Genomic DNA, 16,132 nt, shown 5'->3' with positions numbered 1-16,132 from the left:
CCTATCTAAACTACATCTCATTAGTGATATAATACAAAGCCAGTCTTTAACCCATTCTTAAATGGCCGAGGCAGCAGAATGCAGCGAACAGACGATCAAAAATATCCGTAGAAACTTACGACTGTTTAGACACGTCCATACTCCCCCAACCCGTGTCGGTTAGAGACGAAGCCTAACACCACCAATGGTAGAAGCGCTCTATGACCACTTGCTAGAAAAGCCAGGTCTATACCTTGAGGAGATGGCTATCTTTCTATGGGATGAATTCCGGATGCTAGCAACCACCTCGAGCATTAGAGGGCCCTAGTGTCCTAAGGCTGGTCTAAAAAGACCGCCTGATAGAGTGCTAAAGAGTAGAGTGCCGAATTACGAGAAATCTATCTTTATAACCTCTCTAAGTTTGCATCGTACCACCTTGTTTATGTTGATGAATCTGGATATAATAAACGAATTGGGTTCCGACGGATAGGCTGGTCACCACTCGGTATAGCACTATGATAGGTGTCACAATTCCACCGTGACGAACGATATCAAATTCTACCTGCGTATACTTAAGACGGTATCGTACTCTCTCGCGTCTTTCGCGGCTCAACGGACGCCACTATGTTCGAAGATTTTATCGGTGAGCTCCTTCGGCACTGTGGAAGATAGCCGGAGCCAAAGTCTGTTCTGGTCATGGATAATGCATCGTTTCACCACTCCGAGCGGATTGCATAGATGTGTGCTAATGCGGGAGTCAAACTGGTTTACTTGCCTCCGTACTCGCCGGACCTGAATCTAATTGAAGAGTTTTTTGCTGAACTTAAAGGCTTTATTAGACGCAATTGGAGCTACTACGCAGAAGATCCCGGCCGAGAATTCGGCTCCTTTCTCGAAAGGTGTATTAATCAGGTTGGGGCAAAAGAAGCTAACGCAAGAGGCCATTTTCGGCACGCAGGCCTGACTATTGAAGAATCCGATGACTGAAAATTTGCTTTGAGCGGCAGCCTTTCATAATAGTCATTCTGCATTCAGACTGAAAGGCCGCTTCAGTAGGTAGCTAGGCAGGTAGTTTTCATTTAAGCTGACCTCTCACTGAAGTGATATGCACGCCACAACTATTATGTAAATAATGAATTGTGCGTTCCGAGTATTCGAGATCAGATTTTACTCCACTCACAAATTAGCTCTCGAACCTTAATCTGAGACACGCTCATCTAACTTCATTCTTTTCCTGCTGAATTGTATCTCCTGTCTTGCGGTGATCTATCATCAATAGTACTGTGTTGCTCAATAGAGACTTGTAGAATCTCTTATGCCAACAGCCAAAACAGAGAAGGAGTTCTGACGGTCTGGTAGGATCGCCCATCTTTCTTACCCCATTCTCAAAATATAGAGGGCTTCATCGTCGCTGTTCTGACATACCACATACAGCTGTGCTATAACATCAAGCTACACGCGGCCAACCCCGCCTCTGTATTACCTCAGATCCTGATGCAGTTCTGAACACGGAAGTTGACGATGGCATCGGATGGAGAGATATGGGCTCCTGCGAAGTCTCAAGTCCCTTTGACCGCGATTTAAGCCAAGGCAAGAGATTGAATACGCCCCCGCAGGCGAAAATGCCCAACCAAAGTGTCAACTCGCTTCCATATATGATTATGCCAAGTATGTCAATAGTCGGTCTGAACACTTCTCATAAATTAGCCACCACCGCTTACCCACACATTTCACTCCAACTCACAAACGGATACGAGCGAAAATAAATCGCCAGCGGCGTCGATACCGACGAAAAAGAAACTGATTCCTCGCACAGTTCGGTGAACGTAAATGTCCCAATAATGCCTCAGTACTCCTGCTGCAAGCAGGCATGCGCTCAATACAGCCATCAGAATGAGAGGCCACCTCAAATCGTGAGATTTAGCTTCTTTCAACGCAAATATTAACCCCGTTTCGATACCACCAAAGATAAGAAGAAGAAGAGCGACCGCGGCAATGCACTTTGTGACAGAATATCTCTATTTCGCAGTCAGTACCATGTACACAATGACGCTAGGGGGCGAACGAAACCTACCTTTCCGTAGTAGAGACACTGGGACCAAGTAACAAGGCTCAAAGCTGTAAGTATCTGAGGCTGTATTCTTAACGCCACGTTGAACTCTTTCACGATGTTGTATACCCCGAGAGGGACCCCTGCCGCAGCCCATAGTAGCATCATTGACGCTTGCAGACCTTCAGTGTTGTGCCTTCTGTAATTGATGATAATTTGGGGTAGAAGCTGAGGGATATTAGCATAAGTGAGTTAAGGCGGCGTAAAACGACGACCTACCTGGATAGACCAACAAATCTGTGAGCGTCATTAGTGGGATAAATTGAGATGGCCAACTGGTGAACGAACCGCGCCAAGAGTGCCCAACACGTTTTCTGCCACAGGATTATCCATTGTTACAAGGCACCACGATGTCAAGTTTGAAAGAGAGCATAAGAATCCGAGAAGAGGGGGGAGAAGAGTTAGCGGCAAGATAAGAACGATTCATCATAGCACGTGAACGTGGGTACATTTCCTGAAATTCTGATTGGTCCCAATCACGTGAACGATCCCGTTTAGCTTCACCTCGCCAGCCAAGATGGTTGAAGTCGTGCCCATGACGGCAGCCCCACGATGAGATCAGCAACTAGGCATGACAGGCCTGGGCGAGGCTCTAAATCCGTTCAAAAAGTGATACATTCCCTATGGACATACACGGATATACTATATATATAGTGGTCACCTAACGTTTACTTCACGTGACTCAGGGACTGATGCGGTTCCTGCCGTCTAGTTGTCTTACTGCAGAGGCCCTTAATTTGCTGGGAAAAGCTAAAGAATAATGAATAAATTGAAGCAAAAAATCACTTGTCTACTGTTAAGAAAAGTTTCGTTATCTATTTCGGAGAAATGCATCCAACACATGACCAAAAACGTCATATCCAACGCCAACACGCTTTTATCTACGCCATTTCAATAATAGGTACCCCTTTCTTCACGTTCTCAACCCAGTCAAGAATATTCTCCACGAAACTCCGGGCAATTCCGGGCTTGATCCCCTTGCCGATAAAAAATTCTGGGTTTTGATCCTTGTAGATGTGTTCAAGTTCAAATCCATCGGAAAGCGTTATATCACACGCTTGTCGAAATTCGGCCTTAAGAGCATCGTCGGATACATTGGATGCGAGCCACTCACCGTATTCTTTGACAGCTACGTCTTTGAGCCCGGGAATATTCAATGGACCCATAACTCTCAGGCCAGCTGAGGCATCTCCCGGAGTTACCGAACCCAATCCAGTGGGATGGGTCGTATTAAAATTGATACTAATGGGTGGGTACGGGGATCCACTCCCATGAATACTACCGCCTTTTCGCTTTTCTTTCTCCTACCTCTGCTGCTCCTCCAAGTAAAGCTCATCCCGGACCTCGCCTGGAACATCTTTGTGTGTCTCTAGGACACCACCCTTCTCGACATAAGTGACCAGACGCCTCAGAGTCTGCGTGCGGAGTCGATAGTGCTTTTTACCCATTAGATCCAACCAACAGTACGGACCTAAGTGGCATGCAGCCGAATCGCATTTCATCAAGTCATAAACTCGGCGCTAAATGGATTGCTAACCGCAAGCATGTTCTTCAGCATTAAGCTGCGCATCTCGATTATCAAGCATTCTCTTAGTAATGGAAGATTTACCTCTCTTCTCCCCTTTCCGTCCAGCAGATAGAGTGTCGCAATCCTCTACGTAGTTAAAACAGACCTTCAACGTGAGTCTCTTTCCATGGCAGAAGTGACTAGACCAAATCCGTAACTATTTCTCGATAGAGGCCCAAACAATATCGGTCTTGTTAAAGCGCTTGGTCAAGTCACGCTAGGAACGGTTATTAAATGCCACGACAATCGCTATGTCATCGACCCTGACCCTCTTATTGCGGGTGAGTTTCTCTCGGAGGACAGTTTATAGCTTTTCCTCTAGGAATAACCGCTAGTAGGCGCTTAGGGCCAATACGAGATCTTCCTCTATATCCCTTACCATAGCCTTGTTGTTGAGGGTGACACGCCATTCTATGCAGTAGTAGATATAGCTTAGAGGATCCTCATCGTAGATTTTATCCGCATCCTACTCAGATTCCTGGAGCAGATATAAAGTATTCGGCTGAGATCGGGTTGCGGGATTAAGATCATCTTCTACTAAGATAGATAGTGACGGACTACAGTCAGACTATGTGACATCAGGGCTTCGAAAGTATCCCGGGGTAGGAGGGGAATATTGCGATTCCTACTCCTATTGTTCGTACTCTTGGGGCTGAGTGATTTCGTCATTGTGGTACAAGCTGTCATTTATATCTACACACGATATAGGCCCCTGGAGATCCGTCAGCATAAATGGGCGATACCAGTCGTGGGTAGACACCCATAATAAATGACAGCGATAGGAGGGAGCAAGAGCCATAGAAAGCGGGAACGAGAACCATATTAGCCTACCGCGGTTAGTGTTCTACAGCAGTAGTACAGATTTCGTCATATAAGAGGCGGACGAAGACAAAGACTACGAAGAAGAGGAAGAAAAGGATGGTGTCGGTCAAGCCAGATTGACAGATCCCCCTTGCCCTCTTTTCTGCGCACAGCCCTTCTAGATCCCTCTCTAGAACTTTCCATGGAATAATACGGTATAGTACTACTATCCAAATGTGACAGCCTCTGAGACCATTCTTAGAGACGAGGGTTCGTCTCCCGGTGATACTACTATCCAAATTTGACAGCCTCTGAGATTATTCTCAGAGACGAGGGTTCGTCTCCTGGTGATACTACTATCTAAATTTGACAGCCTCTGAGACCATTCTTAGAGACGAGGGTTCGTCTCCTGGTGATACTACTATCTAAATGTGATAGCCTCTGAGATCATTCTTAGAGACGAGGGTTCGTCTCCTGGTGATACTACTATCCAAATTTGATAGCCTCTAAGACCATTCTTAGAGACGAGGGTTCGTCTCCTGGTGATACTACTATCTAAATGTGATAGCCTCTGAGACCATTCTCAGAGACGAGGGTTCGTCTCCTGGTGATACTACTATCTAAATTTGACCGTCCTTGGGTTCATTCTTAGGGTATATTGAGGGTGTCAACCTCACTAAAAAGAGATACCTCCGCGATAGGTAGGCACCTCTACGTGGTGCTAGGGACTAGTACCTAAGCTTTGTATATTAGAGCCGGGAAGCCAAGACCTACCTAACCTTGTTATACCGTAGTGTACATGAATCTATTTGAGACCTTTTAAGATCTACTAAGCCCTAGCTGGAAATCTTTATAGCCCTACGTATTCTTATGTCAAATGTCAATCTTATTGGGCTTTATCCTGCGTATTACTCAACGTGACTTAGTAAGTAATATGAACATAGCTCTATAGATGGATGGAAATCCGCAATCTATATCGTATACTGGAAGATAATGTGAAGCCGCACAGTTACCTTGGGAAATAATTTCTTAGCCATTGAAAGGGAACTGGCGTAGGCCAGGCAGACTAGTGGCGTGGGTAACGCCCTCTAGTATATTGAACGGCCGTAAACTGAAATTATTTACTGCTCCATAGATGAGGGATTCTATTAGGTTAATTCGCGAGTTAAGCCCATATATAACCATTGATATAGTACTCTAAGGGTCCGTGCTATTCTTTAGTCGACTTCCTCGTTGAACTGTTGCCTCCACTAGTGCTCCATAGTAACATGCCGTGCCTAAAGACAATCCGTTAAATGTGGTCAGACCGGTCGACCAACACCCGAAACCAAGTTATAGATCACCGGGCTCATAGAAACCCGTACTTCTAGTGGTATTATAACTCTAGCAAATTTCTCGCCATGAGTTTCTTTATAAGCACTTGGTATATTACCGCAAATTTACTTTGGGGTCTTAAAAGTGTCTGCAATATGCTCTAGGAATACCGTTCTGCTTCGACTCGACTATGGCTGCAAGCACGATCTTTAGAGTGAATTCTTAGCGCACGAGTCTGTAGGAAAATAATATAAATCTACCACTTTGTCCATATTATACCTATCACAAGTCCATAGATATTATTGTAACCGATATAAACGAAAACATCTACCAATGGCAAACACCATGCCTCCATGCAACACGAATAGCGAGATGGATAATTTGGTATGTTCACAACTCCCTCTTCTCCTATAGGCTATATATTAACCTGTACTAGAATTTCCTTCAGATTCTTTCGAGGCTCGATGCTCGGGCGCTTCGGGCAGAGCGAGCCCAAGCCAAGCTCGAGTAAGAGTTAAGTGCCACCAAAGCGAATGCCAAGCAAATAGCCGCCGAACTAGATTAAGTCAGCAAGCTGGTAGAGATATTTTACGAGGTCAGTTAGAGAATGGGTCTAGTAGTGGACTATTTATTAAAGAAGCGGGGCGTCAGAGAGAGGGATCATGAGCTGGAGTCGGACCATAAGCCAGAGTCGGTTAAGAAGATACTTAAGGAGGTGTTAAAGGAGCTAGAAGGCGATTTAAAAGCCACTAAAAGATATGATAACGAGAACGAGAATGGTGGCTTTAAGGCCACATAGCCTGCCGACTGAGCAAGTTTGTGGTGGAATGGTCAAATAATACGTTGCTATGCCTATTTACCGTGTGTACTATAGTACGCTACTGGAAAATACGACGTTATAAGAGAGATAGTCTGTTTATAGTATAGCTAGGAGTATATAGTATACTAGTCTTAAAAGATATATCGGGAATTAAATGTCTTCGAAATAGTACCGCTTATCTCGATAAGCCTAATGAACTATTAGAAGCACTACTCTTGGGCCCGGACACTTGTACGGGCCCTGGAATCTGCACTAGAAGCATGTCGGCCTAACTTTTCAAAAACTAAATCGCAAAGTACGTCCATTCCCGACGCCGCCGAGAATGACCACTAGCGATAGTTAGCCGCTCCCTCGCTGGAAGCATCTTTTGATCAAAGGCTCACGCCGTAAAGGGTAGTCTCTCATTTAGTAATCCGCGCCACATGAAGCGAGATACCTATGCCTAAGCTAATATTAGTGTAGGAGCCTTGATGAGGAGGGCAGAACGTGAAGCCCATCGCCTGGGAATGCATAGTATAGGGCCGATTCTATTAGGATAGGTTCTGTTACTGAGCGTAAGAAAGGATAAATAGACTGGAAGATATCCTATTAGCAACATTGCATTCTAGGGGGGACTAGCAGTGTAAATATAGTTTATGTTTTGGATAACGCTTCGAAAAAATATCAATAGCAAAGGTGTTCGTTGTCCTGATGGCCTTGGCGAAAGTAGTAACGCTCCATCTCTATCCTTTATATATTCCGCCCTTTACCCTTAAGCTCTGCTGGGACCTATCCTGAAAGCCTATCGCATGGCCTTATGAGACGGCAGCGGCTCGCGAAGCTACCTAGGTAATAAGACATCCTATGTTAGACTAATTTAACTCTATGCATTTAGTGATTGTGTCTAGCGATTGCATCTAGCGCTAAACGTAAAGTTTTGGTCGTTCGCGATGCAATCGGCATCTACGACATAGCATGTATCGGGCCACGGTTAATAAACGCTAATTAGGAGATTCGTTAGCTAGACAGCTCTGAAATAGCATAAGATAGATCGCTACGTTAACGCGGGATTCTTTAGGCACGATATTCCGGCACTCTCTACTATTATCGTTCCTCTAGATATATCCTTTATGGTAATAAGGATCTCTTAGTAGTCGACTAAGACTATAGTAATCAAAGATGTTTATGTTAGAAAATGGGAGCGTAGACGAGTAGGAAGATACTATGTGAGGATTTCACCGTGGAATAACATAACCCATGGCTTTATAGTGAAGATAGAGATTTATTAGACGTAAGGAGGATCACCTACTCCTAGGAGGACTAGGTCTAACGCTAACTAAGAGCGTATCAATCTGAAAGTTCTAGGGTTATTAGTCTAACAACCTCAAACGGACGGTAAGTTAAACAGGCATTAAAGTACTAGTGCCTTAGGTGACCCCACGCTAGCTGGCGAAAGTAGCACCGAACGAGCTATCGGTTATGTAAGAGTTATTTGGGATTTTAGAGTATATACGCTATCCGTCGCGTCTGGTGGTTGACGGTGAAAGCGTTCATGGGACCTATGGGCGATTTACGTCCCGTCGGTCAATGTATGCGCAAACCTTGACTTAGATGCATCACCGTTGCCTAGATAGCAAGCGTCGTTTAATAAGACCGTTAGGTCTACGGGTACGATTTTGATATTAAATAACACCTCTATATTAGAAGAGGCATCGTTAGCAGCATCCTTTCTATCACGGGACTAGTAGTAAAAGTGCCTAGCGAATAGAGTCTAGTGCTTGTAGACTATAAGAGCAGTCGTTATCACAGACTGCCGAGCTACGTTAGCTGCTAGCGATACACGCCAGTTAACCTAAGCATCGGCCACCCACTATATGGCTGAAAGAAGCCCCCAATAAAAACCAATCGCCGCTTCTTTCCCCTTCGCCAGTTTCCGAGCCTACGCCCGTTATATTAGGGGCGAGGCCCGCCTTAGACCCCTCTACGCAGCCATTAACGAACGAGAGTCCGGCTTTAGCGATTCGATATATCGCGGAAGACCCTTAGCAAACCTACGAGGCGATTATTAAGATTTTCTAGACTAAACGGGTTTTCCTTGCCCGCCATCGAAGGAATAAAGCGGAGCTTATCCACGTCTAACGCCTAGAGCAATCCCCTTCTATGGCTACCTTACGCGAGACCATAAGCTAGCTATCGCATCCGAGCTTCTATACACTCCTCGAGACTTATCATCACGCGAATCATACATTCCTGGTGTGGGAACTAGTAGCACTCTCTATAAGCTAGGTCCTGGCATCTAAGTACCTCGTTATAGAGAGTAAGATCCTAGCGATCGTTCGGCCTATATATGGTATCGGCATTAATCCCGGACGATCCAAACTAACGTGTAGCAGGTCCTCGAGGGAATCAGGCATCTACGCGACCGGGGGAGAGTGCTCGCCACCCTAAGCGCCGACACTATTTTGCTCACGGATACTAGAGGGGTGCGGATTAGTAAGACCCTCGGAGACAAAGGCACAGGCCATAATACTAACGGCGGTCTATCGCACAGCGGGGGCTGAGCATAGTTGCAAGATCAGCCTTACGGAGATAGACGCCGCCACGTCCAAGCTATTCGCCCTAGCGGAGGTTGTGACGAAGCTGATGCAAAAAAATCCACCGCCGCATTAATAGAGTGCCGAGATCACGAGTCTACCAAATCGATTAAGGAGCAAGTCTATAGAGGAGCTCTTACAGGTTAGTCTTGCCTTTCTATGTCTGGTGTTCGCGACTGACCAAATAGAGCAACATCATTAGGTGGCAAACGCGGCATGACGGGGAATTGAAGTTGCTTATGTGCGTGGCCAACAAGACCGCCTATCACCGAGTTAAGTCCTTTTCTGACCGTTCGTGAAGAACGCCATAGTATTCTATCGTGACACGGCAGACCCTCGATTTTTACTCGCGAAAGCGCGAACATAGTGGACTATCAGGCGCCTAAAAAGGGGGGGGGGGGAGTAGGGCCAGCAGATGTTGCCACTAATTATGAGTTGGGATGAACCCATCGGGTTACTCTAATCGGGCTCTCCAGCCACCTGAGGCTTAAATAACCAGGCTCGAATCTTGACTCTGGAGATGGAATTGTTCTGTAGTAGTTTTCGAAATCAGTTTGACCCCAAACTCTTTCCACTTGATTGTCGGAAAATAGTTCCTTAGTTTGCGAGCTATGATTGGATGTTATTTCAAGATTCTTGAGCCCAAACCGCTTTCCACTATAGTCAACGAATCTTACAATACGTCTTCAGTACCTTTTATGCCGTAATTTACATGAAATTAGCTGAATACGGGTCCACCCTTCCCCTCATTCTCTGCATGACAATCAAGAACTTCACGTACATCGACTTTCTGCTTACCGTTGTTAGTGCAGACGACATGGCTCCATGACTCTCACCTTCAAAGCTTGCGCTTGTTCGTGATATGGTCAAGAGCAAATATTTTCGCACATCTGAAATGGCTGAGCAGGCTGAATGTAGCAAGCACACCATCATCAGTATCCGCAGCAACTTGCGACAATTTGGAAGCTTATACGCACCACAAACCCGAGTAGAGGCCACAGCGGGGTAAAAGAAGATCAACTCAGATTGAGCTCGCCGACCGCTAAGAATCAATTGTGTATTTTGTTTATGATTGGTAGATGAGACAGCGAAGTTGGCTTGGCTGCAGCTGAATTGTGGAGTTGAAGAGTAGCTGAAATGACGCAACCAGCTGGTGCCGATCCCAATTGTCAGGCATAAATAATTCGACATATTCTCGTCTCATTCTCTGGAGATTCTAAATTTATCATCATTTGCAACATACGAGGTCATCAAAATGGCATGCAATCACTATATATCATTGCTTGATCTTTCCCAGATTAGTCACTAATGTTTTCCCAGCCAACCATTATCCGCTTCGAAGATCCTGACGCATTTGGGGAACACCATGACAAGGTCGTTGAGTAAGTTTTATATATATATATGTAGGTTTAAGGACTCTTTTAATAATCTGGTGTCTTTAGGATCCTTGAAGAAAATGGCATTCCGCAAGGTAGTTATCCTGCTACCAAGACCTTTCCTCCGATATACATCGTCCCTGAGTAAGTATTATTTCCGTTGCCTTTATATGGAGATTAATTGAGCTATTAAGTGTGTCATGGGCTGACTGGGTGATCAGGGTTGAATCCGAGGATCACCCTAGCGTATCTGGTCTGAGAGAGCTAGGGGGAGTTATTGTTGATATTCAAACTGATGATGATTAATGGTCCACTACGAGGGTTTCTAGTTATGTATAGTATATATTTCGGAATAAAGGTCTTTCTATTCCAATATACTAATGGGCCATATACAATCGCTGCTTTCTATTGTCCCTATCAGTATTACCCACCTACCTCAAACATATAGATTATTTTTAAATACCCCCAAGATGCTATATCGCACTTATGCAAACAAATCTATATAGAGAAAGCGCCGTCAGTGCTTCCACATTTCCAATTTCAGATATTGGCAGTCCTTCCTGTCCCTGCCTTCGATATTCTATCTAGTACGAATATTCGACGCATCAAAAAACCGCACACTTACGGGATGACCCGTATCAGATTCGGGAGTGGCAACAAGTGCACGAATGAGATGCTTCGCATAAGATAAGATCCACGGAGAAAAATTCCCTACCAGGATCAGCTCTACTCTGTGTGATGACTGGCGGACGTACAGCGATACACGAAAGGCTGCGCTGCATGCGAGAAGAAAGAGCGGGAACTGGCAATCCAGGACTAGGACTGGTGGGAAAGCGGAGAACGGACAAACGATCTTGCCAGATCGCCAGATCTACCAAAGCAATTTGTCGGTAAAGGTGGAGAGGAATTTTACTAGCGCAATTTGTTTCATTCAACATCCATTCTCCCTGATTCCCAAGGCATCAACTGCTGAATCAGCATAAGAAACCCCCTTTATTTTACTATGAGAACTAGACAGAAAATAGACATCTCAAGTACTGTGCAATGGCCTCATTGGCTTCTTCGGGTACTAGCGCATACTGCATCTCTCAGAACCGATACAATTCTACAGGATTCGATGTATCATAACAAATTTATTACAGCACGTTGAAAATTTGGTATAGTCATTACCACCTCTTTTCTGCCCAACAAATAGAGCGGTAATACTTCCGGGAATCAAGTCGAAAGAGTTTGGGGACAAACTGATTTCGAAAACTACTGTAAGGCGAAATTGTTTGGCTAAAGTTGATAGGGTTTGTTTGATGTGGCAATCCTAGTTTGTGCACTCTATACTCGTACTTGCATTATTCCTGATGTTCCTGATTGGCAGTGTGGTGAGGTGCTTCTCTCTAAGAATATATATATACTATACGTACATGATTTACTGCCTGCTTAAAGTCGTCCGCCTATGGTTCCTTCACCAGTAACAATATAACATAGACGCGCTTTCCTTCTAATCTACCAAGGCAACAAAGCATGGCAGAGCATAGATTACTCACTGGTCAACAACCATAGCTACGACAGCAAAAACTTCCATATAGGAGTCATCACCTCGCGCCGTACTGCTTACTTGATTCGATTATCGAGTATCCACGTGATAAAGGCATCCCTACACGCTCCGGGAGTGGTCTAGTCCCATTTAAGTAGCCATCGCTCTATGATCCCTAGTATTCCTTAAGTCGTGTCCCGATCTTAATCGCAATAGGACCGGTTAAGGTCTCTGGTGTGTCATCTTTGGATGCGGTATCCTGATTCTGCAATAAATATGCCTGCAATAATTGTATTGCCTCCGCAATGCCTGTTCTGGCCCGGACCAGCTCCCTTTCCTGGTGGTCTAACTAAGATACTATAGTCTCTATTTCAGTCTAAAGTGCGCAGATTTGGGCGCGAAGACTGCGCCCTTCACTATTAGATTCCTCTAAATAGGTGCGCGTGCGATCTAACTCGAGGCTTAAGCTATGATTGGCGTATTCGAGACTATGTAGCTTGGTGGTGAAGGACCCATCTAACTCGCTATCTCGGTTTGTTTACTACTTCCGAATACCTTTAGCGTTAGATGAATAGATAGATTTCGAAAGGAGCCACGTAACTCACCTTTACTATAACTCTTCCTTTGGTTTTAGGACTAGACTAGGGCCCCTATAGGACCTGCGGCAAGATAGCCTCGAGCGAGCGACCGAGCTCTTTATAGATCGTCTATAATAGACCCACCGTTCCGCTACTCAGGTTCGACTACAACAAAAAGGCCATTAGCTCCATAACGGACCAGGCATATCCGTCCTTAGGAGGTGGCTATAGGCGGACCTAGGCGGGAGCGATAACGAGGCTAAGTCGATCGTCTAGGGAAGTTAGCGTCGAGAGCATAGCGGCGAATAAGCGACTAACGAATGTGGGCGGCTAGAGCTTCTCGATATTATTATTTCAACAATACGCGCTTCTCGTTGCTACTTTTAGCCATTTTGCTTTAGTTAGCGATACCATATTCCTACTTAATGCTTTTATTTACGGCCCCTCCACTAAAGCCCGGCGAGGAGAGCCCGTCAAAATCGCCTCTAACTTAAATATCGGTTAGATTAAGCATGGTTCGTGGTATATTATGGTTAGCTTACCTATCTATTTAAATAATGGTTAAGTCGTCCGTTAAAGCTGTCCGTTAAAGCTGGTCTTCACCTCAAAATCCAGTAATGACAATATAAACTAAAACGCTAGATTCTAGCCACACTAATGGCCTTAAGTAAACTATAATAAATAGAATTCAAGTGGGTATTATAATAGCAGTTATTTATTATCCACCACAATCACTCTTTCTTAAAGTCGGTCCCATGCGGGTCTTAGTGGGTCACTAGTTAGACCTACCTTACGACGAACTAAACTCTCCACCGTATTGCTTTAACGCTAGAAACGGCCACCGCTATTATTTTTGAGGGCGCATTTATAGTTAAATTATCTATAAGGAGATCTCTATCTAGTGACTGACATAAGTTTAGAGGTATAGAATATGAGGAGATGGTAAAGTACGAGCGGTAAAGAGAGGGTGGTAAAGAGAGGGTGGTAAAGAGAGGGTGGTAAAGAGAGGGTGGTAAAGAGAGGGTAGTGAAGAGAGGGTGGTAAAGAGAGGGTAGTGAAGAGAGGGTAGTGAAGAGAGGGTGGTGAAGAGAGGGTAGTGAAGAGGGTTTTTTAACTTTCTTAGGGAGAGCTAGCCTTTTACTCGCTGTTAGTTAACACAAACTTTAACGACCTTTGCTATGAGAGGGGCATCTCTTTATGCCAGAGCAGTCCCACCGATATTTCTAGTGACCACGTCAGATTTTAAAGGGTAGAGAAGCCGCCCTATATACATAGCCTGAATATTAATGCTTTATGGATAGTAAGTGAACTAGCATAGTAGATAGCCGCCCTAATTAAACTGAGCAGAACGCAGCGTACAACTCCCCCGTCCCGCTAGTGACCGTTAAGTCTTCCGCTAACTTATCATCGCCTTCTTTCCTCCTATAGGCTACTCTGGACGGCTCGCGAGACCCCTGCCATAGACCCTTTTGAACCAGGTCTGGAGACATAGAGGTTAATCTTAAGAGCCGGCTAGCTTGGATCGCCAGATTTATTTGCTAATGTACTGCTATTGGTTCCCGCTTAGGAAAGCATTAGCCATATGGTCACCGCTAATGGCAAATTTAATACTATAGAAAAAGAAGTACTATATAATAGTAGAATTCCCTATATCTATTAGTCGTATATTCGTAATTAATCTCTGTTACTATAAGTGCTTTAAATCCGCCCTCCTTGTGTACTAGCGCCTGCGGTCTTATCCACGATTAGTTTCTACTTAGTCTATTAGTCTCCCGAGTGAGAGTTATTAGCTACTTAACAGTCGTAGTGAACGGCGCTAAGGGCCTAATGGCTGGGATTCAGTAGAAGGACCCAAACGCCCGGCTAATCGGGTAGATTAGCGCGGACTAGGCGTGTTAGACTGGTTAGGAAGACGCAACCCTTCTACCGCTAGCCGCGGCGTAGCTATAGTAGTTAAAGCGCTAGTATTGTGTTCTAACGAGTTCGTCTATTCGGCATTAGCGGCGCTTAGTAAATAAGCCCCTTATAGCTGATATTTCGCGACGAAAGCTCTGTCGTATATACTATTCTCTAGTTAGTGATGTTCGGCCTGTATCGGTTAATCGCGCCAGATGTTGCTTACTATTATGGGCATAACGTATAATATCCAGGCCGCTATATCCCAAGCCATAGTTCTATACAGTCTAAGTAAGCCATAAACCTATATCCTCCATAATATAGAGTCACCTCGTTCTCATACTCTCCGTGGTAGATATAGCATTTCTCGCGGCGTGAATTAGAGCTTTAGGGTGATCTATAGGTGAAACGTTTAAGCTTTAGAGCCTGCGGCCCCGCCTTATTATTCACAATCATCAAGTCAGCGGGAGCCTCGTCTAATACTAACCAGATCACCTGGTTCGCCCGAAGCATAGCTAGCGTGACCTATCGGTCTCTAGATAACGGGCCGAGTTACGAAGGCACCAAGATAGATAGGCCAGTAAGTTCAACGCCGTCCATTACGCGGGATCGCGACTAACTCCGCCTTTTAGTCCGCCTTTCAGGATTAATAGCGGAGTATCTTATTAATCTAACTAGCCTTAGAGGGCGGCGAGTTACGGGTTAAGACCGGCGCGTCTAGGGCTAATTCTGAATCGCGGCCTCGTACCATCGCTACCCAACCAGGTCGGCCTAGCGCAGCTAGTGCCATCTCGTGCAGAGGAATTCTACTGCAATATCGCGCAACTTAAGCTAGAGATTATTAACACTAAAGGGTCTCTCGGCGAGGGCGTCTAGCTTCTGGCGACCACTCTTAAGAACCTCTTTTCTCACCGCGTTTTTGCACTAGTCGCGTTTTTGCGTGATGCCACAGTAGGCATTTCCGTGCTTAAAGGGCCCACTACCCATCTCATAGATTAAGAGCGGGTTCCATAACCACGAAGGATGGTCCATTTTCGGGAAGGCCAAAGTATGTTTAAACTAGATGAAAAAAGAAATACAACTATCGAACTTAATAGTGAAGAACCGGTCATCGGTTATTACAGTGGAACAGGTATTTATAGTCCTTCTCACCAGTTACTTAAATGCATCACGGGAAGATCAATCCGCGCTAGCTATATAACGGGCTAATTTTTGACCTTTCACGGAAGATAATAGCCCCTAGGAAACCATCCTAAGCTCCTAGAACCTAAGTGACGGCCTCTAGGAACCTATCACGACACCCTAGGAATGCTCTTACAGGACCCAGGAGCTTTATGTCCCCTAGAAACCAACCACCGTGATTCGGGAACTACACTACCCACTTTAAGAGCCCGATATCTATATATTAGACTAGAGAAGTCCATAAGGTGTACACGATGAGTTAAGGATAAACGATACGCGGACCATATGGTCCATCTAGGCTTACCGAGAAAGGTACTGTTCTTTTCCTTCCTCGCACAATTACGAGCTGCTTTGACGCTAAAATGCTCGCCCCTCATATATCGCTATTGACGTCTGCGCCTAGTGAGT

At 45.0% G+C, this 16,132-nt stretch overlaps 3 protein-coding genes across 3 annotated transcripts; 1 reads left to right on the top strand and 2 right to left on the bottom strand.

Annotated features, from left to right (window-relative positions):
• Nucleotides 1–1,426: 1,426 nt before the first annotated feature.
• N7503_004279 (PQ-loop repeat-containing protein) lies at nucleotides 1,427–2,422 on the bottom strand (the record flags this gene model as incomplete). The annotated part of the gene is made up of 5 exons (XM_057063826.1): nucleotides 1,427–1,671; nucleotides 1,724–1,997; nucleotides 2,054–2,257; nucleotides 2,309–2,326; nucleotides 2,378–2,422. The coding sequence occupies 5 exons, from the start codon at nucleotides 2,420–2,422 to the stop codon at nucleotides 1,427–1,429; spliced, it is 786 nt and encodes a 261-aa protein (XP_056924741.1).
• Nucleotides 2,423–2,970: 548 nt separating this feature from the next.
• Nucleotides 2,971–3,675, bottom strand: N7503_004278 (uncharacterized protein; the record flags this gene model as incomplete). Its single annotated transcript, XM_057063825.1, has 3 exons — nucleotides 2,971–3,331; nucleotides 3,398–3,560; nucleotides 3,627–3,675. The coding sequence occupies 3 exons, from the start codon at nucleotides 3,673–3,675 to the stop codon at nucleotides 2,971–2,973; spliced, it is 573 nt and encodes a 190-aa protein (XP_056924740.1).
• A 6,797-nt stretch (nucleotides 3,676–10,472) lies between these two features.
• N7503_004277 (uncharacterized protein) lies at nucleotides 10,473–10,846 on the top strand (the record flags this gene model as incomplete). The annotated part of the gene is made up of 3 exons (XM_057063824.1): nucleotides 10,473–10,546; nucleotides 10,607–10,684; nucleotides 10,762–10,846. The coding sequence occupies 3 exons, from the start codon at nucleotides 10,473–10,475 to the stop codon at nucleotides 10,844–10,846; spliced, it is 237 nt and encodes a 78-aa protein (XP_056924739.1).
• Between the last annotated feature and the right edge of the window lie 5,286 nt (nucleotides 10,847–16,132).

The sequence above is a fragment of the Penicillium pulvis genome (genome assembly GCF_028828015.1).
Source record: "Penicillium pulvis strain IBT 33274 chromosome Unknown contig_1_segment0_segment0, whole genome shotgun sequence".
NCBI lineage: Eukaryota > Fungi > Ascomycota > Eurotiomycetes > Eurotiales > Aspergillaceae > Penicillium > Penicillium pulvis.
The sequence above is the reverse complement of the archived record's forward strand: the minus strand, read 5'-3'. Positions and strand labels throughout refer to the sequence as shown.